This window comes from Melanotaenia boesemani, chromosome 15 (assembly GCF_017639745.1).
Source record: "Melanotaenia boesemani isolate fMelBoe1 chromosome 15, fMelBoe1.pri, whole genome shotgun sequence".
Classification (NCBI taxonomy): Eukaryota; Metazoa; Chordata; class Actinopteri; order Atheriniformes; family Melanotaeniidae; genus Melanotaenia; species Melanotaenia boesemani.
Genome location: NC_055696.1, coordinates 3664124 through 3687361, shown reverse-complemented (window position 1 = coordinate 3687361; position 23238 = coordinate 3664124). Strand labels below are relative to the sequence as shown.

Below are 23238 nucleotides of genomic sequence, written 5' to 3'. Positions count from 1 at the left end.
CATAGGGTGTCAGAGGTCCAACAACATTGTTTTTAAAGTGTATTACCCCATATTCAACCTTGATCCTTAATTTCAGCCGTCTAATGAGAACAAGATGTTTCTGTGTCTCAACCTTTAAATGTTCATGAATGGTGCCTGTCCACCCGCCTCTCTGGGAGAGGATCCGGCTTCCGCTGATGCCCGCTCGGTGATTTTAGAGGGCAGGCTCAGCTAGCTGGGGGGCAGTATCGACTACCAGGGGCAGTGGTTATTTCCCTTCATGAGGTCACAAAGAGAAAGATCTCAGACTCACCTGTTTGAGCACACATTCGCTAAAAAGTGGAGCAAGCAAGTGAGAGAGGAGACAGAATTTTCTCTTTTTTGGGCCTCATACACAGGCTACGAGGACACATATGACTGTTAGAAAACCTTTAGAAAGTGAATTTTGCATAAAATGGGACTTATAATATGAATTGTTTAAACCCATAATGTCATGTGTAGAGAAGCCCTGCAGCAGATTCATGAGTGACATCAAACTGTTCACACACTGACAATGAAGACGTGGTATTTCACAAGGATGAAGACATGAGGTCTAATTCATAGCTGTAAAGTGTCCAGTAAAAAACACGACTGGCTGTAAAGTATCAAAATCCAGAGCCTGACACTGTCAGAACTGTGTGGTGCCCTGGTTTCAGGCCTCTAACCAGGTTATACTGTTTTAAGTGTTTTTGTTGGGACTCTTGCTTCCACCAAACTCATCATTTTCTAAGAGTTATTCACAGATGATGTAGAAATGATGCATATTTTAACAACTTGTATGGGGTATCTAATGGTCTTTGCTGACGGAGGCTCCTCTCCGTGATGCCGGCATTCATTCTTAGCTACAGGGAGTGAATTAAGCATCACCCTAATGCACATGACACACAGGGCATTACATTGGTGGATTACAGCGACGCTTCACAATAACTAATGCCTCCCAGAGCCGGCTCCATTATTCTCCAGGGTTTCACTAAATTACCTTTCCCCATGACCTACAAAAGTAAAAACACCTCATTTGTTCAGTGTGACACTTCATTATAAAAAAAAGCACAAAACAGACAATTACATGGACTTAAAGAAGCTCAGTAAATATGAATAAGGCACATCATGATGAAGTGACACAGTGGTGACCAAAGTAAGCCATGAAACGCTTTCTAAAGAGCCAGGTTTATTGAAAACCAGCTCACACTTGGTCCCTTTTTGTTTTGGTGCTGGCAGCAGATAATATGGCTCTGCTGCAGCTCACACGGCAAAGCTGGCAAATAATATCATCAAAAGACAGTCAACAGCAGGCAGAGATCCAGGTTTCTGCAATGAACACTATATATCAGCGTATGTCATGTAGTCACTGCAGTGGAACCGTGAGGGATGAAGAGTTCTCGATCTAGTGGGAAAACTTCTCAGGAAGTCATCATAAGTCAGAGGACCAGGAACTGGGATGGTTCTCTGTTCACTGGTTTCACACCACAAATGAGACAAATGAGACAAAAATCTAAAACTCATGCATACAGAATTCCTCCAAATGACACCATCTTACTGTAAATTTGGACCAACTGAGTGTATTTATTTTGACTTATGAACTCTTCCAGATCCACTGCGTGCGTCATGTGTGCAGTTTAAGTGCTTAAAAGGCTTCTGCTTAATGCCAACTAGACTTCGTTTGAAATTTAAATCATGAGAACGGTTTGGGAAGCTTACACCACTTGAGAAAGGATTCAATAAATTTGAGCTCCTTGGCTGCCTCTCCTTACATAACAGCATCATTACATCAGAAGCCCCTTTCAGCATCGTAGGAGGACATTCGCAACCAATCAGCAACAAACAGCAAACAATATCTAATCAGTGATGTCGAACATGATCTGAGAGACAGAAAAAAGTGAGCTGCTAATTTCTGTACTTGTAACTAAGATGTCTGATGAATACGGAGTAATTAAAAAAAATGAAATGGTAAAAAAAACATGTTTTTTAGGATGGGAACATATGTTACATGCTTTGATTTTTACACTTTTACAAAAGGTAATAACTATTTAAATTACAAAATGTTTAAAATTTAAATACTCTATGAAATTTATCACCATACAGGATCAAAGGTTTAAAAGAAAAGAGGGATATGTGTATTTTTGTATTTTTATGCAGAATGGACTTAATTTATCCAGCAATCTCAAACTCTTTTCTCTTTTTTTTCCCATAATTCCTGAATTTCCTTTCTATGGTGAAATCCTGGTACCCATATATAACCATAACAGCTAGAGCATGAACAACATCCATCATGACCATTTTATAAGCCGGCATTTTCACACCATGATGTACGAGTGATGGTAAATGGACTTGTACTTATATAGTGCTTTATACTACATATCACATTCATCCATTCACACCCCGACAGGCACATCGGGAGGCAACGTGGGGTTAAGTCTCTTGCCCAAGGACACTTCGGCATGTCAGCGAAAGCCTGGAATTGATCCACCTTCCCTTCGGGTTGGAAGACAACTGCTCCTCCTCCGGAGCTACAACCGCCACCAGGTTGTTATGTAATTATTAGTTGTAATTATGAAGAGCTAAAATGCAAAATTATTTTACAAATGTCTGTACAAGGTATTGAAAACTGTGTATTGAAACTAAAAAAATGTCATATGGGTATATACTATCTAGCTCTTGGCAGATGTTTCAAACCCCAGTTTTTACCAAACTTTCCACATCTGCACCAATTAAAGCAGGAGACCATGACGAGGAGCATAAACTGTAATGCTGCACAAAAGCAGATAATGAGAGCATTTATCAGAGACACCCTGCACCACTCAATAACCCTTGATGCACCTTATTACCATATGAGTGTATGCAAGAGTATACAGTGAATAGCTTGAGAGCTTTCACTAAAACGCATTAGAAATATTGTCTGGTAAATTTATTCCAAAATACTTAAATTTCACATGTCTACATTTCAGCCTCAAGACATTTGGTACCAATTCCTTTTTTAAGCACGATGTGGCAGTAAGTTGTGTGCTAAACTAACCCAGTTTGGGAAAATACTACAACACAGAAAACTTAAAAAGTTTTATTTAATTTATTTATAAAGCAAAGAATAAATTACTTCTGTTCACTCAGAGTCCTTTTTCCGAACAGGCAACAGCGAGTCATTTTTTATGTAAAGGTCAGTGAACCTCAGGAATAAGATAAAGTGAAATATCCCAGAAGTGAATTACCAAGTTCTCACGAGTTATCTGTTCCACTTGCTAAATAAGGAGAGGAAATAATTACAGGTGAAAGTTGACTTTGTCTAATAGAAATGATGCATTAACTGGAAATGACTAAATATGCCAGATATGGTGGTTAATTTATCAGCCTCTACTTTCCTGTATTTCCAGTACACACAATCCCCTAACCCGGGAAAAGGTCTGCTCTCTCCTCCACTTCCCATCGTACATATTTATATCTGCACTTGGTTGCTGATGACTAACTTCATTTTAAAGATGAGCCAAAGCTCCCTTAAAATGTCCCCACTTCCATTATTTGCTGGAGGTTTAGTGACGCTCTGCTGACTCACAGCCCTGTCTCATATTGCCTGTAGAAGGTCTACCCAGACCTAAATGTGCATCCTGCAGACCAATATGAAAGATGGCAGCTGTCATGACTTGATCTCAGATCCTTTAAGGGTCCACTTATCTTCACTCCCCAAATGACAGTGTGTGTCATATATTTACATTTCCAATACCTAAACCAGAGCACCAAACTTCAGTTACAAGAATCAAATATGTTTAAGTTTTATCACTGTTAGACATCATTTCGATGAGCAATGTGATCCCTCTTAATGACTCGCTAAGTGTTAAGACTTAGAACAGCCCTGACACCGTTTACTTGTGGAAGCTTCCAGTAAAAATGTGTGCAGTACTCTCAAGAAATAATGCTGTCTGCAGAACTCACAGCATAAGCCACAGTTTGACATACTTTCTTATTACACTCCCCAATGCTGGAGCAAAACTTGTCCTGTTTGAAATGTTGTTAACTGATCAATTACCTGCCTGAAGGTAACAGTGAAGGCATAAGCAAAGCAGTGGGAGATATCTGCCCCACAGGGCCAACAAAAGGTTAGACAAGTACATGGTAAAAAACAAAAACAGCTGGAGGAACATGTTGCAAGTAATTAAATTAAATGATAACAAGTCAGTATCATGACTGGGTATAAAGGAGCACCTTACAGAGACTTGCAGAGACTCTTAAAAGTAAAGATGGGAGATACAGAAAACTCTTTAAATTATGGAGCAAAGTTAGAAAAATGTTCTTAAATGTAAAATTGTGAGGAATTTAAAGATTAAAGTCAGATTTTTCTTGCCAGGACATACAGCATTAGGCCAAGTGCTGTTAAAGCCGTGGTTCCCAAACTTTTTTCTGCATGAGCTTTTTCATCGACAACAATGTCAAACCCTCCCCCGCCCGACACTACCTACTTCAGGTGAGATGAGCTTTCAGTGAGACGGATGCTGCTTTAGTAAAACAACTCTGCTATATGATGGTCGATAAGTTTATTTCTAAAGACATCAACAGGCTTTTTTTTTTTGTTCAGGATGAGACGTTCCCAAGTGGCTTCATACTGTCACATGCTGATGTTTTGAGATATACAACACTACGGTCTTGCTTCATTATCCACCATTACCATATTTTGGTATTCCTCATCATTTTTATTTATTTATTTTTGTTAGCTGAAATTTCTTTGATACTTTGGCAAATTTGTCCATGTTTTGCTAGTAGGGCTAAAACTTTCTGAGTAGCAGTATCTCTGTTTTTAAGATTCTTTTGATTTGTTTAAAAGTGAAAATACAATACTGCTTTTCAGACTCCTGTTTCCCCAACAGGCAACAACGAACCATTTCTTATGTAAAAGGTCAGTGAACATCACGAATGGGATAAGGTGAGCTGGAAATATCCCAGCAGTAAATTACCAAGTTCCCATGAGTCATTTATTCAACCTGCCACACGAGGAGAGGAAATAAATATAATATGAGAACCTTGACTATGGCTAATAGAAAATCTACATTAACAGGAAATGACAAAAAAAAAAATGGTAGACTGAAAGAGGTTCTTTTTTTTAGGAATTTGAATATTCCATCATCGACTACATCAATACTAACTAAAGACTCGGAAGAAAAATCTGGAATCATTAATGGGATGGACATCAGAATCAGTATTATCTATGATCTTTGGTAATGCTGCATCAACAACAACATGGAAATTACTGCATGGACTCGGGGACATTTCCAGCCATCCACAGATGCAGGTTAAAGCTCTACCAAGCAAAGAAGAACATCCAGAAAGGCTGCTGCCTTGGACTGAAGCAAAGAGAAAAACTCAGAATACTCAAGATTTGATATTCTTTCAGGAAATTATGGATGCTCTATCCTTCAGACTAAAAAAGAGAAGAACATCAACCCTATTCATCTGCATCTGTTACAGAAGCATGGCTTCACAACAGAAGAGTCCAGATACTGGACTCACGTGTCTGCAGTCCAAATCTTTCATCAACAGGACATATTTGACTCAGCACTGAAGAAGCTGCGTGCACTTACGCCCAAGATGATGTTGTGTGATCAAATTGTGATCTTGTATTTAAACAAAGGACTACTATAGAAAAAAAGGCACTTCTTCTAGCACCACATGACAGCACCAGGGTCCAACTGGACTCACAGCAGTCCGACTACCACTTAATGATGACGTCCCATCCTGTTTGAATTCTTGCTTGTGTTGTTCTTACTCTTAGATGTGAGTCGCTTTGGAGAAAGGCGTCTGCAAAATGACTGTAGAACAGAATAAAACATATTTGATGCATCATGAAACACAAAGTATCAAAGAAAAAAAAGAAAAGACTAAGAGTTGTTGAGCAGCTAAAATCCTATAACACACAGAACTGGCATGTTTCTCCCCCAAACGGTTCAGCAACTGGTCTCCAGTTCCAGATGTTTCCAGACAGCTGCACAATGGAAAACATGGCACTGACCCAACACTCAAATTCAAGATGAGGTTTTTATTTTTCATAGATAAATGTCTAACATTTGATACTACTGATAAACATTTAATACATTTTCTATGTTCCATCGTTAATGAAATGTTACACAACATTATAACTTTTGTGGAATTAAGGTTGTAATAAATACCTCTAAAAAGAATAAGAAATCAAAATTCTTCTTATTATCATCATCTTTAATAATCACAAAAAACATTAGCTTATCTAATAAGAATAAAAGTTACTTAACATTAAGTAAGTAAACATTTAAGCTAATAAAAATGAATAATAGGGCATTGTATTAATTACGTGCAGGGTGCTGCTGGACAGGAAACGCCCAACGACCTTCGGGAACATCATGAAACAATTATGAATCAACAGCTGAGGTGAAAGTGTCCCAACAGAAAAAAACTCACGTCCCTGTTTAGCTGCATTGTCATTTATGGCTCCTTTTATAAAACTATTTTTACAGAAGCCTGAAGGAGTTTACAGGAAATCTGGGGCACAATGACCACAACCTCTGTGGACTGTTTTCCTCCAACCACAAGTAATGCTACATCCATTGAGGTTAACTTTAAAGGACAGCATGACTCAGTATGGAGAGATAGCATTTGCTCTTTTGTATGAGTTTGTTTGCAAATAACAGACCATATTATTTGTGTAAGAAATGTTCCTGAAAAACTGAATTTGAGCCCTCAACCAGCTCAGCTCTTTAGGTTTTAGGAACGGTATTTGGAATAATTTATTAGTTCTCGCTTGCTCTAGTTTCCCTTTAACATCTGGTGAATTCCTCGAGTACAACTTCTAACTTATCATCTCAGTCTTGTGTTTCATTACGTAATTTATTCTAATCATTCATCATTTACATGTTTAATATTATTTGAGTGTGTAAAGTAATTTGTGATTGCAACTTATCTTTAAAAGTTACTGGCCAGAACCACCGCCCAAAGAAAAATTCCAGGATTCAGTCATTTTCCTATTGTAAATGTCATGAACTTTAACATTTAACATGCTAACTGAGTCCTTTCCGTGACTGTGCTGACACACACCTGAATGAGCAAGACCATAAAAATAACAAAACTTCAGCTCTGATGGAGGCACTCACACTTAAAATCAGTGGCTGATACTTAAACTCTTAATTTCTGTTGAAGCAGTATAGATGGACTTAGTTTGTGTTAAACAGTTGATGACAAAGTGGAATTTGTTAAGTGAAGTTGCATTTAGCTAATATGAGACACTGTTGTACAGGTTTTAATTACGCCCTGATACGTCTTCAAAGTGAAAGAAAGTAGTCTTTTTTTTTACATACCCCTATAACATCTGCTACCAGATGAGAAAGACTGCATATGCATCTGGCTTGTATTGCTTTTACATGTGTCTCACGGCATTATGGACGGGATCTCAACTAAATATTCAATGAAGAAGTTTTGCTCCATAATAAAAGGTGAGTTGTTCCTGGAAGGAAACAAGTCTACAGCAGAGGGGGAACAGAGGCAGCTGTCTTTGGAAGGGTTCTGTTTTATTACAGAGTAGCAATAGAAAGTGAAGGTAAGTCTGATCAGTGGTTAATATGTGCCATTTTTCACTTTGTAGCAACAAATTGTCATTTCACGCTTCACAATACTTTCATAGACTACCACCGGATGACTGCAATACGTTGAGAATCTGGCTACTTGTGCTACAAAAAGGAGGTTAATGTCACTGTGTGTGCACTGCTCCTTGCCAACAATTCAAATTCTCCATTATAATACTTGATTACTTGTGTATTAAACCTCAGCATTTGGAAATAAATTAATGCCTGCAGTTCCTCTGTGTGTGAGGCGATTATTATGAAAACAATCAGTCAGGACTGATCAAACTCTGCAGAAGGAAAGCATAAATGAAAAAGTCTGTGTCTGTAGGCATCCCTTCATATTGCTGTCAAACACAGTGATCTAAACCCAATATTTCCTGTAATAATTTAATTTGTAAGAATAGAAATAATCCTGTGCTCAATAACCATGCAGCTAATCAACACTCACACTGTTTTGCTGTAGAATGTGGGACCACTGTTTGTAAATGTAAAATGTGTTGACGCTCAACTTACCTGGAAGGCCTTGCGTCCACTTGGAGATGACAGACAGGTGACGGAGCGTTGATCAACCAGGTCCAACGCTTGTAATGCGCAAGAGCCAAAGACAAACTTCAGCCTGTAGAACACGAGGATGGAAACATGAATCAGGAGAAAGACATAAAAACAACGTATAAGAACATAAAAAACTGGTATAAAAACTAGAAACAGTTTGATGGGTTTTAAGCCCTAAAATTTGTAGATGTTCCTTTGAGCAGTGCCATTCCTTACTCTTGAATTTTTGAACAAAACTAAAACCTAATAACGAAACTTGACCACATATAACAACTTGCTACCCCTTACAAAAACATATATAACTAAATTACTTTACACTGAACAGAAGAAAAGCAAGCAAAGTACTATACAAGTAAATCATGCTGATGTTTAGAGAAATAAACAGTGATCTTTAAAATAAATCTTTACATTGATTAGTTTTAATATTAGATTGATCTTGCAGTTAGCATTGTGGACAATATTAAAGGCTGAATAATTAGGATTTTTTCATTAAAAATAATTTAAAATGTTCTCATTTGCTGCGAGGGATAAAAGGAAGCGTCCCTATAAACAATCTGTCTCCTACATCAACAATGTCTTTGACAAGTTTTTCTCCTTCAAAATAAGAGTTCAGTGCCGGAATAACTTGGGTGCACCGTGTTGCTCTTTCCTACTTCCTGGTTCCTTATCCAATCATATGCTCCCCACGGTTGCCTAACAACAAGAAGGCAGCGTTTGGTATTTTATGTGGGCAAAAGAGCAGCAGCGGCAGGTATGGAAGCTAGAAAAGAAGCAGACCAGAAATAGTTTCAGAAAAACCTAAAAAGCCTCAGCATCCTGCTAAAAAAGCAAACGACCAATAACGGAATAAAACGAGGATCAATATTGGAGAATCTTTTGCAAGGTGGAGAAATCTGAGCTGGCAAAGTTTTTCCTTGACAGATAAACACCAGAATTTTGCTTAAATTAACCGAAAAGTTCATTTTGATTTACAAAGATTTTAGTCTAATTTATTTCTTGCCACTCATTAAATTAATTTGTCTGACTGTATTGATGTATTAGTGGAGTAAATTGGTGGCTGTTAGTTTACAACAACAAATGTAATGATGCTTGGGCCGAGTGAATACTGTGTTTGTCCTTATAAACTTATGAAATTACTATCAAATTAATTTATTAAGTGAGACTAAGGGCGCTATGTTTTCCGTCCTTTTAGGGCTGGGCAATTAATCGATAAATCGAATTTTCTATTCCTGGAGCTTTATTTTTATGAAAATCTGGATTTTTTTTTCCATAGTTAGCAGCAGACTTAGCCCTCCCTCCACACCAGAACAGTGTTTGTCTGACAGATTTTCAGTGAAGCCTTACGTCCTTCATAGACTGTATATAAAAGAACCGTCCTCTCACAAACCAGCAACCTATGCGAAACCCCTGTCCGAGGGGGGGGGGGCTCTCTATGTTTTTCTCTTTTAACTGCAGTTCTATTTTGAAACTCTAGGTGTCAATGCTACTTATTTTGCCTTTAAATTTGTGGAAAGTACAATCCATGTTTTTTTCTTTACTGGCTAATCCAGGAGGTAAAATACACAGAGGAGTGTTGGTCCGCTTGTGGGAGTACATAAATGACGTGAGCCCCTAAACCAGGAGCTTCCTGATGAACAAACAGGATGTGATTTTGTTGACCCAGACAGGGAGCATTTCTTCACTTGCAATAAATTCAAATTACTATGCCAGGAAATGTCTCCTACATCAGTTGGGCAAATCCAGTTAGTAAAAATAACTTTTCACCCTCCGTGTGGTTTCTCTGCTTCACTTAAACTCAGACTTTCTTACATCATACCTCAGACCACATTGGATGACTATCTTAGAGTATGATACTTTATTAGTATGATTAAAAATGAAGTAATGCTGGAAATGACTGTGATGAAAGCTAATGTGTAACTTATTAAAAATAAATATATACTTACGCAATTAGCAGGTCATCGGGAACTGCAAAGAGAAAGAAAAATACTTTACTGGTAAAAAGACAATTACGTAATTTGTTTAAGAGATTACATGCTTAGAAACCGCTGTTGTGATTAACCTGATCTCACAATGTTTCCGCCTGTAGCTGTCAACTTTCTAACCGGAATGGAAACTCTGGGCTTCAGTTTACTTATTATCAAGCAAATGCTGGAAAAATGGTTTGGTGGATAAAATCTTCACTGTTGACAATAAAGACAAAACATGATTGTGAGTCCATAAAAGCACAACATTTACATTTTAGATAAAAACTGATCAGGGACAGGTTTGATATGTGTACATCATGTACCACATGTTTTGGAATCGTACTATGTGGGATGTCAATCATAAAATGTACAAAAAAAAAACAAAAAAAAAAAACATAATTTTTTTCAGCATTTAAAGTAACAAAGAATATTTATTTTAATTATAGTTATTAAAGGTACCCGGGTAGTCATTTTAGTTAAATGGGACAGATAAAAAAGCTAAGATGATTTAAATGAATTTAGCTGGCTCTTTTCCTGCTTTTCGGGAAGCATGAATAGCAAATAGCTAACGTTGCTATTATTAGTGGCAGCTAGGATCACATTTTAGAAACTCCTGTGAAAACCATCTGGGTACCATGAATCCCACAAAGCAGAGATTGCTTCAATTCTGTTGCAACAGTACCCCCTAGAGCCCACACGTAAAACTACACCAACGTAACAAGGATGAAAAACGTTACTTTCCCAGTATAAATGGTAAATTAATGTTCATTTAAAGGCACACAAAGTGAAAGCATTTGTATTTCAACCAAAAGACGAAAGTGTGGACAAGACTTTAGTGAAAGAGGATAAGATTACGAAAAGTCTGATAAGAGTACTTTGAGTTTAATGGTTGTTAGCAAAAATGCTATACGTTTACATTAGGATTAATAAATATGTTAGATGCCTTCAAGCGACATGAATCTGTCTGTCCAACTCTCATCTTACTTTTAGATGTTTCCTGATAGGTTTTCTGAATATCTCTAAAAAGTTGTTCTGCCACTGCTGGTAAAAACGACCGCATTTTCACATAGTTGTTTCCGGAAGTCCTGGACTTCTCTAGCCAATCAGATGCAACCATAATATTACAATTTCCGGCGTTTTGGTCTCCTTTCAAACTCAAAGTTCTTTAACATTTAATATATTTAACGAAAACTTCTCACAAAATGTAATGAAATTTGGGATCAGATTATTTTGCTGTAACAATGCCTCTTTTCAATCAATCTTATACTGTCGGAAAGTGTTTTTATTTCCCTTTTTTGTGTCACTTTTCTAAGGAAAATTGTTGGGATCAGTGGTAGAGCTAGACTTTACATGGGGTGGCCAGAGGGGGGCAAGACTTTATCAGGGGAGCCAATTTACTATTAGAGACATGACAAATAAAACATTTTATCTGGGTCACCAAGTCGAAATGTTTGCAACATGTTCAAAAAGGTCCATAAATACGTACGTAAATTGATTTGGGGCACCTTATATGGCGCTTGATGTGATAGTAGGGGAATCAATGGCTTCTCCACCCAGCAGTTCTGGCTTACTTACTGTTTGGTGGTGGTGTAAAATCCCGTAGGGGGTTCGCGTCGGTTTAGAGTCGTGCTGCAGTTTCTCCTCCAAATCTGAAGGTGGTAGCAGGGGTGTTTAGACCGGTAAACTCACCAAGTCGAAGTTATTTTGATGGTTCACTTCAGTTTTGGTACGTAGTTTCTGTTTTAAAACAACGACGGCGTCCAGTATGGTTCAGTGTTTTTAAAGCGGATTTATACTCTAACGCGACAAATTTCCTTCCTTTTTGTGCTCAATTTCTAAGATTTAGTAATAGAAGGTTTTTCACTGGGATCTAACAAGACTAAAATGAAGCTGTGACAAACATCATCCAAATTATTTCTCATTTACACTCAAATTTAGTCTTTACAGAGTCTTGTTATCAAGTGTGCTGCAACACTTAAAGGTAGCAAAATCACATTTAGTAAAAGAAAAATGTGTCTGATGCCAAAAAAAAAAAGAGTGGGAAAATAATTTGCAATGATGGGAGCACAGTCTATTATAATAAATAGACTAATTACATAATTTACATACTATTTATTATATTGCAAATCCTGACAGATTTTCATTTTATATTGCATAAATTCACCAATACAAATGAAAGTGAACAGTTGCAGTATACCTCAGTGACCAAGCATTACGACAGTGTGCAGTCAAAAAGGATTAAAGAAAAAAATGCATTTAAAAAAAAGATGGCACACCTATGAACCTTCAAAAGTTTCTGTGGCAAAGAACTGATCCACTTTATTTGATTGGTCTGAACTTTTGTAATAGCCTACTAAGAGACATTGTGCGATACAAACATTGCATTTTTAACATAATAGGATACATGGGGTTTCAAGTCTCAATTTTAAAAAGAAAAAAGAGAGAAAGAAAGTCACCACTGTGTGTTTAATAATGAGCTGAAAAGATGCTCCAATTCAGTTTTTCTGCTTCATGTCGGATTCCTCTAAGATTCAAGTTTGTAAACTTTTTTGTTTTTGTCACTGCGTCTGTAAACACATAGCATCCCACCTAAACAGGATGAATGAAAAGAAAATGACAGTAAATAAAAATCTGTGCATGTGCTACAACAAACGTTTTAAAAGTCAAAATCAAATTGCGAGGAAATCACAGGTTTAGAGCAGAAGGGATTTGTTAAATGAGAAAAGCGAAAACCAAAACATTGCATCATTTTCACATATCTTAAAGAAGACTCAGGGAGCAATGCTACCGCTCTGCTTGACACTGACCTAATAGAAGTTCTACTCAAAGCTTGTCTGCTGCTTGACATGAAGAAAACAGATTAAGTGGTCATGGTGCTGAATCACCATGACAGCAAATTCATTTAACGGTACCATGCACTTTACATTGTAACTGATGCAGGTGTAACACTAGAAATATAATGTACCAGTTACAAGAAAAGACAGCAAATTAAAACATCCAGATTTCTGTGAGTGGTGGGGGGAAGCTCCACTTTAGTATAGTACTGGGCTGGATGTTGAATAAGTTACACAGCAGGTAGAATGCTTTCTGTTGTCAAAAGCCACCAAGCAAAAAAAGTGCAACAATGGTGCAGACCATTCTTTAAGTTTGGTTAATCTTTTCTTTTTGTCTGATGGAAAGACAATTTACAGAGTTCAGATGTTTGTCAGGACATAAAAAAAGGACTATAGAAACAAATACAAACATCAGACACCAACATATATCTCTGAGAAAATTAGTTAAAGCTGCCTTCTCTCTCAAGTCACAAGGCGTGGCAAAAGTCTCCCTCCCCAAAAAATGGAAACAAAACTTCCTGACATACTTATTTCTTTTTGATTTTTTTTTTAACAACAAAGCCATTCTTAACAGGCTGGAAGCTAAAATTGCAGAGATGTGAAACGTTAATCAGCTCTGTTGAAAGGACAAAAGAGAAACAAACAAAAAGAAAACAGAAAAAACATTGGCTCACTTTCAATATTCAGAAGGGGTCCAGAAGTAGTCATAAGTATGTAATTTCTGGCAAGCTTATATCAGACATTTCACCTTTCTGCTATGACACCAGTGTTCTCAACTTGTTTTGACGTTTCTGCTATATCGGGGTTAGAAGATATCTCTACCACCTGACAGTTACAATCCATGCATCATCTCCACTGTGTGACCCAGACGGGCATCAGATGTCAACGCTGTTTAACATGTTTTGAGTTTCATTTTTGTCCTCTTATGTCCACAACGTTCAGGTTCTGGTGGTGCTTGGGGGATGGCACGCAGGGTGGCACAATCTGTGTGATCCCCTCACGGTCAAGTACAAACCACAGGTCCGGTCTCTCTTAGCGTTGCAGTGATAAAAATATTTGTGTGGGTGCTGGGTGACGAGGGCTGGGAGTTGACTAGGAGAGCAACTGCAATATTAAAGATTACACCATTTGCTCTTGCCATTTAAAGTGGATCAATTTAAAAGCAACATTAAAATAAGAAATAATCAAGTTAAGAAAAAACACTGCAAAAGGTTACTCTATTTACATACAATGATTTTCTTAAAGACAGGGAATATCTTTACAGAAATCAGACAAAAATCAGAAATCTTTTACAGTTTTAGTTCTTCAGCTTGACCGTAGCCGATGTCATCCCCTTGGTCGACCTTTGTTTAACTCTCTGACAGGCTGGGTGAGAGCCTCCGGAGCAAGAGCAGGTCTTGTTCAGGAGAGCCTTGCCTGTCACATGCTGCTGCTTCTATGGGTAGCCAACAGCCAGGGGGCGCCATAGCACCAGAAAGAAAACTTAAAAAATAAAGACGCCACCCAATCTACTTGTTACACTCGCCAGTAAGCGAGGTTAGTTCCAGGAGATGGGCGTGAACAGACCAGCCTCAGGGTAGGCCTTTCTTTTGGTGAGTGGGGCTGTAGCAGTCAGGGTTCAGTCATCACTATCAGACAGGGTCTCGTATTGTTCTGACAGCAGAGACTGCCACACTCGCTGCTGCGCCACCGGTGCTCCGGCTGGAGGTGGCTGCTGCTGTTGCTGGCTGTGTATTGTGGGTGAGGCCATGGAGGTGGGTGGCGTGTTGCTCAGCATGCGCATGGTCAGTGGGTTGTAAGGAAACTGCATGGGACCTTAGAGGAGAAAGGGGAGAACGAGAGTGAAAACAATGTCTGATTTTACCAGGTGCCGACATTACCAGATAGTGACAGTAGAGGATGGGAAGTTCACCTGTGGATGAGGGTCGGTCGTCCCAGCTCCACTGGGGTTGGGTTGGTCTGTGATAATCGCCCTCAGAGTGGACGGAGGACACTGATGAGGGACGCTCCCCTCCAGCATAGGCCTGACCCAAATTAGGCGACTTCGTTTTCCGATTGTTTGCTTTGCCCTGTTTCTGTTTTCCTGCAGATTCAAAACAGGCAGCATGTTTACTTCCTCTTAACATATATAAACAGGGATCCCCAATCTTAGTCCTCAAGGATTGGTGTCCTGCAGGTTTTAGATGTTTCCCTGCTTCAACACACCTGACTCGGACTAAAGGTGGTTTTATACTTGCGCTCGACACACACCTCTTCCAGACCTGACATGCACCCCTGCTTACAGCAGTTATGTGGAAGTACTCCCTTATAATTAGTCGGTTTGTGATTACGTGTTTTTGGATTTCGGGAGCTTCTTGCTGAATTTGTGTGGTAACCATGGAAGAGAAATTGCAACACAATGCCATTACCCTAACCTGCCATAACGTGGACGCCGTGCGTGTATGAATGCAGCTTAATGGCTCATTAACATACTCGCAGAGAGCTGGACATCAAGCTGTTGGAGATCCATTTATTTTGAATGAGGAGTGTTATAACAGGGAAACACTAAAACTTACAGGACTCTGGCCCTGGAGGACTAGGACTGGCAATCCCTGATATATAATATTAGCTGCCTTAATTTCTTCATGTTTTTGGCGTACCCATACTGGGTGATGGGCTGGCTTCCTGCCGGGTGTCACCTCCTATTCCGGATGTGTTGTTCATGGCAACAGCCCCTCCTCCTCCCTGGTGTTCCTCCTGTCTCTCCTCCAAGTTGCCCATCAAGGCTTTACGGATGATGTCCTCCAGGCCCAGGTTACTGGCTGGGTCATTAAAAGACTGATTCCTTGGGTTGATGCTGCCTAAAAATCACACACAACAAAATCCACAATGAGATGGAGAATATCAGCTAAAATAAAAACTCTAAGGGTCTGACATATTTCCCTTCTACTTACTGGAGCTGGTAACAGCAGGCAAGTTGAAAATCTCTGTGCCTGGCTGTGCATTACCTGTAATACAATTTTTAGTTTTTAAAATATCTGACAGGAAACAGATCTCCTAGAGACACGGTTAAAATGTTATCACATGTATGAGTGAAAAGAATTAGTGGGAATTTATGGGTTAAACACAAAAGATAAGAGAAGACCCACTTACCAACATCAGAATCACCGACACCAGAGGTGGAGTTCAACTTACGAAAAATCTCCTGCTTCTTGGATTTCACCATCGGCGAGGTACTCTCCAGCTTGGTGAAAAAGGAAGGAAGGTAGCCGACACTCCCTGGGGATCGCGAGTCACTCCTTGAACCACAAAGTGCAGAGTGTCAAGAGGGTAACTAAGTCAAACTCTTGATAAGACTACAGATTCAACCCCACCGATTTATGTCAAACAGCTTCTGATGGGGGAACATATCGAATGCAGGAATGCAAACAAGAAATTGATTTACAGCCCAATGCATTTAGGAATTAAATGTTAAAAGGAACCCCGGCAATAAGCACATTTTGGCTTGAACATGTAGTTATTGCCCTTCTTTACTAAAAATAAATTGTTACTGACACAAGAAAATTCCTAATTACTTTAAAAATCGTATATATTTATTACGTTTCTGATGTACGGAGGTTGCCATTATTTTACTTGCACAATGCCTTCTGGGAGATTATTTATGAGGGTTGCACTCTAGAACACATGGAGGTGAAAGCAAATGTCACATGTGTCAAGTTTATCTTCTTAAACTGCAGATCCACATAAACACTGCAACAGTGCTGCACTGAGCTGGAATAAAGTCTGTGGACAGAGCACAACTTCCCAAAGACCCACATTTATGTTCTCCACACTTCTCCCCTCCTTTGAGTCAAATTATTGGCCACAGATGCTAACGGGGCTGGTGGGTAAAAACAAAGACTGAAACCAACAGCAGAACAACAACAAGACGTCAGACCACAGTCCACAGTTCAGGCTGGTGGCGAAAAACACAGAGAGAAACATCAGAGACGCTGGATGTCTTGCTGTCAGCCTCTGAACCATCAACCCAACCCTGGACACAGAGGAACCTGACAAACCACCGCTTCATTTAGTCCTGCAATCTGGAAATTTCCAGTGTTTCTTCAACTACGACCGATGCCACAACTCAAACAGATGACAGTCCATCAGATGCAGCAGTAAAGCAGCAGCAAATGTCTGTTACCTGATAACTATGGATCGTTTTTATAACTACGGATCATATTTATAACTACAGATCATTTTTATAACTACAGATCATATTTATAACTACAGATCATATTTATAACTACAGATCATATTTAGAACATATGGAACGTAAACAACAATGGCGGCATACAAGTAAAATTAATTGTTCAAAATTCTTAAAATCTAAAGAGAGTTGAATATTTATAATATTAATTTTTTTACAGCTGAAGCCAGTGTTTATCAAACGAGGTTTATTGCAGCTAGTAGTCGGAGATTTTTTTAAGGTGCAAAACAGCAAATTAGATACCAACTTTGATTGTGTGATCAATTGTTTAAAAACTAGTAAATGAATATTTACAATATAAATTACTTTAATCCGCATGTGCAAACAGTACAAGGGGGAAAAAGTCTCAGTTCTTCTTATAATTACTGTGATTATGAGAGCTTTTGTTCTAGTATTTTTAAGAACTTGTTGCACTGCCAGCTTCAATGCTTGAAGCAAATAAAACATGTACCTGATCTCAGAATTGTCAGCTTCTCTTCTCTGGGATGGAGGCCCACCAGCCTCTTGTTTGTCCATGCCTTGGTAACCTTGTGGGGGAGAGATGGGTTCATAGTTTTCCATTGGTCTGCCTCCTCGGTCTGGAGACTTACCAGGCCTGAAAAAGGACAAAGAGTACCGGTAAGAAAATGTCTAGATGGATACTGCTGTCATAAATTGTGCTCTTTCTAATTATTTCAGCTTACATGTACCTGGCTCTGGACTTGTCTGGGACGTTTTCTGGAGAAACCCTGCTGGAGGGTCTCTGGTGGTGCGGGGCTTGGACTTGGTTCTCAGGACTGTAGCGACTGGGCACCTTGACTCGGCCCGAAGAGGACACTGATGGCACTGTGCTCTGGAATGTGGCAGAAACTGAAGAAGAGACAGGAGGGTCCTGATTCCTGGCAAAGTCTTGGGTGATTATATGCTGCATTGTAACGAAAGACACAAAACTTAGTTAGACACAAAGGACTGGTTCACATGGTAATTCAGCAAAATAATGCTCTACTGTTCCTGATTTCTTACCGAAATGTGGTCTGCCAAAGTCATGACTCTGTGAGTTTTGGGGACCTGAGAGTAGCTGTCTGCCTGGGAGGAAGGAGGCTGAGGTGGCTCTCCTGATGGCCGGTAGCGACTCATCTCGTAAGGCCGCATGCCACCTGAAAGGTTGACAGGGGACATCACTGTTTCATTATTCAGATTGAAGTCAGAAATTAAGACACAGAGAGCTCAACAGGCTCTATGCCAAAAGAAACTGCTTTACGTCTGCTTGCTGATGACAAGAATAACTTCTCTTGCAGTCTGGTGACCAGACTGGTGCAAAGAATGCTGTCTGATAGTCTCAAATGTCAGTGGGTCAAGTCCTCCAATTTATGGTATGCATACTCAACTTATTTACTCACACAGTTAAATTTAGCCTTCCTTGCTGAAGCTGCACTACTAATATTACAAACCAATTTTGACAATAAACTCAAACAGTTTTTAAGTGTTAAAATTAATTGAAAGATCACTAAATTTACAATGATCATACCTGCTGCTTGTTGCTGGCCGTCTTCTGGTTTGTCCTGTTGTAGCTGGACTGGAGAACTAGCAGGGCTTATCACCTCAATTGCTCCTCCAGCAGTGTTGTCATATCGACTGGATGACACTACAAGACAAATATGGAGAAATGGTTTTAATTTTTTTGCTGATATGAGAACAAGGCATGAAGATGAGGTCTCCAAAAGTTGTATTTTGAGTTTATTTTTAAAACGGGACAATGCATATTAATAAACGTATAGCAAGGCTATTTTCCATCTTTAGTCCCTTGGCAGGCCAACACATAATAGGAAAAACTTTTTTTTTAACTCATTTTTAATCATATTTATGTCGGTTCAGCTAACTGCTAATGTTGTCACAGAGGACTTAAGATGAGGTTTAAATAATTATGCCAATCTAAAACACTCACAGCTGCTTGAGGAGTCAGAACTCTGAGAGCCTCGTTCACGAGCGTCTTTGTCTGAAGCTATCTGACGTGTAATGATGACATCAATGAAGCTAGCTGCTGTGATAGTTGTCTTCCCATGAGTCCGAAGCTCCTCTTCGATGCGAGACTTTGTTTGAGGACCCTTATCCTTAGCTCCAACACCCTCAGAGTAAGCTTGATGGGGCTTACCGCCTGGCAGCGGCATGCCACCATACGGTGAAGGCAGGGACCGCCTTTCCGCCTCCTGCTGCTGCTGCTGTTCAGACAGGCTGGGTACCCGCCGCGCTGCAGCTGATGAAGACATGTCATCATCCCGATCATGTTTGTTCTCCTTCACCTTGGAAACATCCATGTGTGGAACAGAGACTGCAGCGTCCACCAAAGCAGCCAGAGCATCAGCTGCAGTACTGTAACGGGAGCTACTCTGTGGAGCTGAAGTTGCTGCTGGTGGATGAGGCCTTAAAATAAATATATAAGAGATAAAGACATCAGAATGAGCTCCTAAAGGACTGTAGGTAAAGCACAACGTTATTCCACTCAGGTTTGTGAGCTTTATATTGAAATGACAAGACTTCTGACTTACAGTGCTGTCACACAGCAATCCTGCCAAAAAATTAACCCGGTGCACAATAAAGGATAAAACATTGTTTCCCCTCTATATTATTAAATATAGAGAAGAAGGATGAACACGAGCACAACAACTGTAGAAATTACGCAAGCTTTTGAAGAAAGATGCGGAGTGAACTCTGAAATCAGCGTTGCCCACTAGTTAAAGAATTAACAACCATGGCAAAAAAAGACGAATGGAAGAATGAGGACAACGTTTGAAACGGACGTTGCATAAATGGGCCTTTATGCAAGCGCTATTAAGAGATTTTTAGGCTTCAGTAAAACAAAAATGTTGCATGTTTTATGTAATATTAAACTGTGGACTCTTAACAAAGCACCAATAAAGAAGAATGAAAGCAGGAAAGAGGTAGAAAAATAAGACAATACATGGAGCTCACACATTAATATATTAAGTGATTAAGTGACTGCAAGAACAGGCTGAATTCAAATTAGTTCTTTAAAAAGTTATAAAGGCTTTTTCTCCCAACCAATTTCTAAAATTTCACCTCACAAATCACACCATGTGACAAAGCCATTCATAGCTTGGTTATCTTGTTGAGGCCTGACATTTAAGAGTGTTTATAATAAATAATTCTGGTCTTGAGAATATTTCACCTTATGAATTATGTTGCTTTGACAACCAACCTAAACACCATTTTTAAGAACCTAGACTAGGATATTTACCTATCTCTGAGGAACGGTTCAGTGATGTAAAACTTGAAAAATTAAAGCTTACATCAGAGAGGTGATGACACTCTTTCCCTGGAAGATGCTTGGCCGCTGCTGAACCACCACATCCTGTGTGCGGAGTGAGGGAGAAGGAGAATGCAGATAACCTCGACTCCCAGGCCGAACCGGCTGCTCTGGTCCACCTTAAAAAGGTGTGGGGAGGGGGACACAAAACATCAAACACAAAAAAATGGTTTCAAATAAAAGGGGTACAAAAGCATGACTTTCTGTATTAAACAATTATCTGTAACAAAAATGTAAAATTCTACAGCAGCTTTCAAAACAGAAAAACACTCACCTCCACGCATGTATTCATTGGATCGATCCAGCTCTCGTTCTCTCATCTCCCGCTCACGTTCCCTCTCCCGCTGCTCCCTTTCCTTTTCCCGTTCTTTCTCCTGCTGCTCCCTCTCCCGTTCTCGCTCCACATTGGCAAGGTGGGCTGGGTGGCCTGAGGAAAACATAAACACCACACACAGAAAACTCCTCAACATAATACTCTTGTGGTCTCAGCATGAGGGATTAAACTTCATTGCACTTAAGTTCTCGATCTACCACAGCAAATACGGTCATATTCAGATAAATACAACCATTTTCAGACAAAAAGCTACATACAGCAGGGTTCTACACAGCTGCCATTAATTTCCATTCATTCTTACACTTTGTATGCCCCTAAAAATAAAACCAGTAAATTAAACTACTGCCATGCAACAACACATTTCTGAAGGAGGCTGGTCCCACTATGACTGCAGTAACACTTTCTGTGACAGGCAAAACTGACCTTTGACACCTCAGGCCAGTGCAGGGCCACACACTGAGTGTGAGGGAACACGGAGAGTCTGGCAAGGAAGATAAGGGAAGTAGGGATGGGGAAGGGAGGGGTCCTCACCTGGCGATATAGAAGTTGGGTTGAAAGCCCTAGGAGGGAAAGGGGGCTGAGCTCCAGTGAGGTAGATGTTGCGTTCCAAAGTGGGAGTACCTGTTCCCCCAGGGTGAGGCAACAGGATAGTTGGAGGCATCTGGGCTAGATCAATAATCCCTTTTACAGACAGAAGCAAAGGGCCAACGGTGAACAACAAAAACCAATCCATCAATTTCTGAATGTATGAACACCGTATACACTGAGCTGTAACCCATCACCATCATCTGTTAGTGCTCCCAAATACAGATTGATCAGTAAGCAACAGGGCTGCAAACAAAGTGGAATAGTGGTCAACTTGTTAGAGGCAACCACTCAGCAAATGGAGATTTGGATGACCATACCCAATTGATAAAATGAGTAATAGCCGAATAAGTTGCAGCCCCAATAACAAAAGAGCAAATCAGCTGAATTTGTTAAGGTCATTTGCTTCTGGGCGTCTGGAAAAGGTAGCCACTACTTCACAAGCACACAGTCTGCATACTACATCCCGCCTGCCCACGGCCTCTCCCCTGCCTGTTGTGGCAGATGGGAGAGTCAGCAAGTTGAGGGCCATACCTCGAGTGCCACTTGGATAAGGGATAGCAACAGGTTGTTCCCGTGGTGACAACCCTCTAGCCATGTCAGGCCGAGGGATGACTTGCATCTGTTGGGAAGTGATATAATCGTTCAGAATGGTCTGCCGCGTGTTTTCCATGGTGTACAACTGGTAGGTGTTATGGTAGCCTGTTGGGGAAGGCTGCCTGGGGAACATGAATGCTGTAGCTGCGGACAAGAAGAAAACAAGAAAAAAAATTAAAACACGAACAGAAGGTTCACAGATACTGATCGCCTCTGCTGACGTCAACAGCTGAAAAAGATCCTGAACTTTCAATGCCTATGAATTAGAGGACCTGAGCTGCTTTCGTCAATTTGCTCTGAATCAACATGATTACTTCTCTATTCATCACTAAACTAGAAGAGTGGGGAAGGTTTAAACTGTACCAGGATCCAACACTCTGTGGAAGGCCAAGGCAGGGTCAAGATGTGGTGGCAAGTGGGCTCTGTACACTTCTCCAGGAACAACAGGTCGGTGGTGGGGGTCAAAGGGGCTATGAGAGGATACGGGGTCGGTGCCTGACACTGGGGACTTGGCCGGGACACTGTCCCTCTGTGTTGGAGTCATGGAACTCTTTCTGTCATGTGCAGCAGATTTTGCAGAGCTCATACCACCTTTAAAGAAAGGAACAGAAATGGTTTAAATTATCAGTTGATGCAACTATTTAATATCAAGTCATTACCTCTGCCACAGCAAACTAAATCAGGGATAAAAGGTCATCCACTGCTCTCAGCACGGGGTGCACATTATGTATTACCCCTAACATTCTTATTCTCAGAAATAAAATTATCTGGTTTAGCAAAATGTCTAATTTAATTTAGTCTAACCTTGTAATTGTAGTCATTACAGCGTTAAACTAGTAATACGGTTGAGGACTTTAAGTTCAACAGTTTGTGAATGAAACTGTTACTGACTATACCTTCTGAAGCACGTCCCAGCATGGGTGATCCTCTGGAAACCAGATTGGTGCTGTAGTTCACCGGGGTCCTGCGGGCATTGGCATCCTCATACATGCCCGGACTGTGCTGGGATTTGCCAGCTTCCTGGTGTGTGGAGCGCAGGACAGAGGTGGTGGAGTTAACCACAGAAGTGTGGCGTACAGCCTTGCTTTCCTCATATTTGGCTCGTTCAATTGCTTCGAGTTGGGGCATGCTGTGGGAAAGCTTGCTGGGACTGGTGATTAGGGATTTGACGTTGTGTTTGATGGTAGGCTGGCTCAGAGGGTGAATCTGTTTAAGGGAAAAAGAGATGGTAAATAAGACATCAGTCAAACTCAT

The 23238-nt window shown here is 40.0% G+C and overlaps 2 protein-coding genes across 9 annotated transcripts in view; both read right to left on the bottom strand.

Annotated features, from left to right (window-relative positions):
- Positions 1-11662, bottom strand: part of zswim7 (zinc finger, SWIM-type containing 7) — a 31709-nt gene extending 20047 nt beyond the window's left edge. Inside the window, exons 1-4 of one of the 3 annotated variants that reach the window (XM_042008112.1) lie at positions 11608-11662; positions 11087-11265; positions 10082-10103; positions 8100-8202 (exon numbers count right to left, since the gene is read on the bottom strand). In XM_042008112.1, the coding sequence (XP_041864046.1) occupies positions 8100-8202; positions 10082-10103; positions 11087-11219 (258 nt within the window). In that variant the 5' untranslated portion in view covers positions 11220-11265; positions 11608-11662. Of the gene's footprint in view, positions 1-8099; positions 8203-10081; positions 10104-11086; positions 11266-11607 lie in introns of those variants that run through there. The other 2 variants (XM_042008113.1, XM_042008111.1) reach the window with 2 other exon arrangements.
- A 540-nt stretch (positions 11663-12202) lies between these two features.
- The window catches only part of ncor1 (nuclear receptor corepressor 1), a 58751-nt gene continuing 47715 nt past the window's right edge, over positions 12203-23238 (bottom strand). For 2 of the 6 annotated variants that reach the window (XM_042008087.1, XM_042008093.1), the window contains 16 exons: positions 22881-23190; positions 22348-22575; positions 21922-22128; positions 21334-21483; positions 20743-20895; positions 20452-20587; positions 19089-19564; positions 18672-18788; positions 18167-18300; positions 17854-18068; positions 17616-17759; positions 16069-16214; positions 15870-15923; positions 15576-15776; positions 14849-15019; positions 12203-14751 (listed from right to left, as the gene is read on the bottom strand). In XM_042008087.1, coding sequence (XP_041864021.1) covers positions 14555-14751; positions 14849-15019; positions 15576-15776; positions 15870-15923; positions 16069-16214; positions 17616-17759; positions 17854-18068; positions 18167-18300; positions 18672-18788; positions 19089-19564; positions 20452-20587; positions 20743-20895; positions 21334-21483; positions 21922-22128; positions 22348-22575; positions 22881-23190 — 3039 coding nt within the window. In that variant the 3' untranslated portion in view covers positions 12203-14554. The remainder of the gene's footprint in view (positions 14752-14848; positions 15020-15575; positions 15777-15869; positions 15924-16068; positions 16215-17615; positions 17760-17853; positions 18069-18166; positions 18301-18671; positions 18789-19088; positions 19565-20451; positions 20588-20742; positions 20896-21333; positions 21484-21921; positions 22129-22347; positions 22576-22880; positions 23191-23238) is intronic. The other 4 variants (XM_042008088.1, XM_042008089.1, XM_042008091.1 and 1 more) reach the window with 4 other exon arrangements.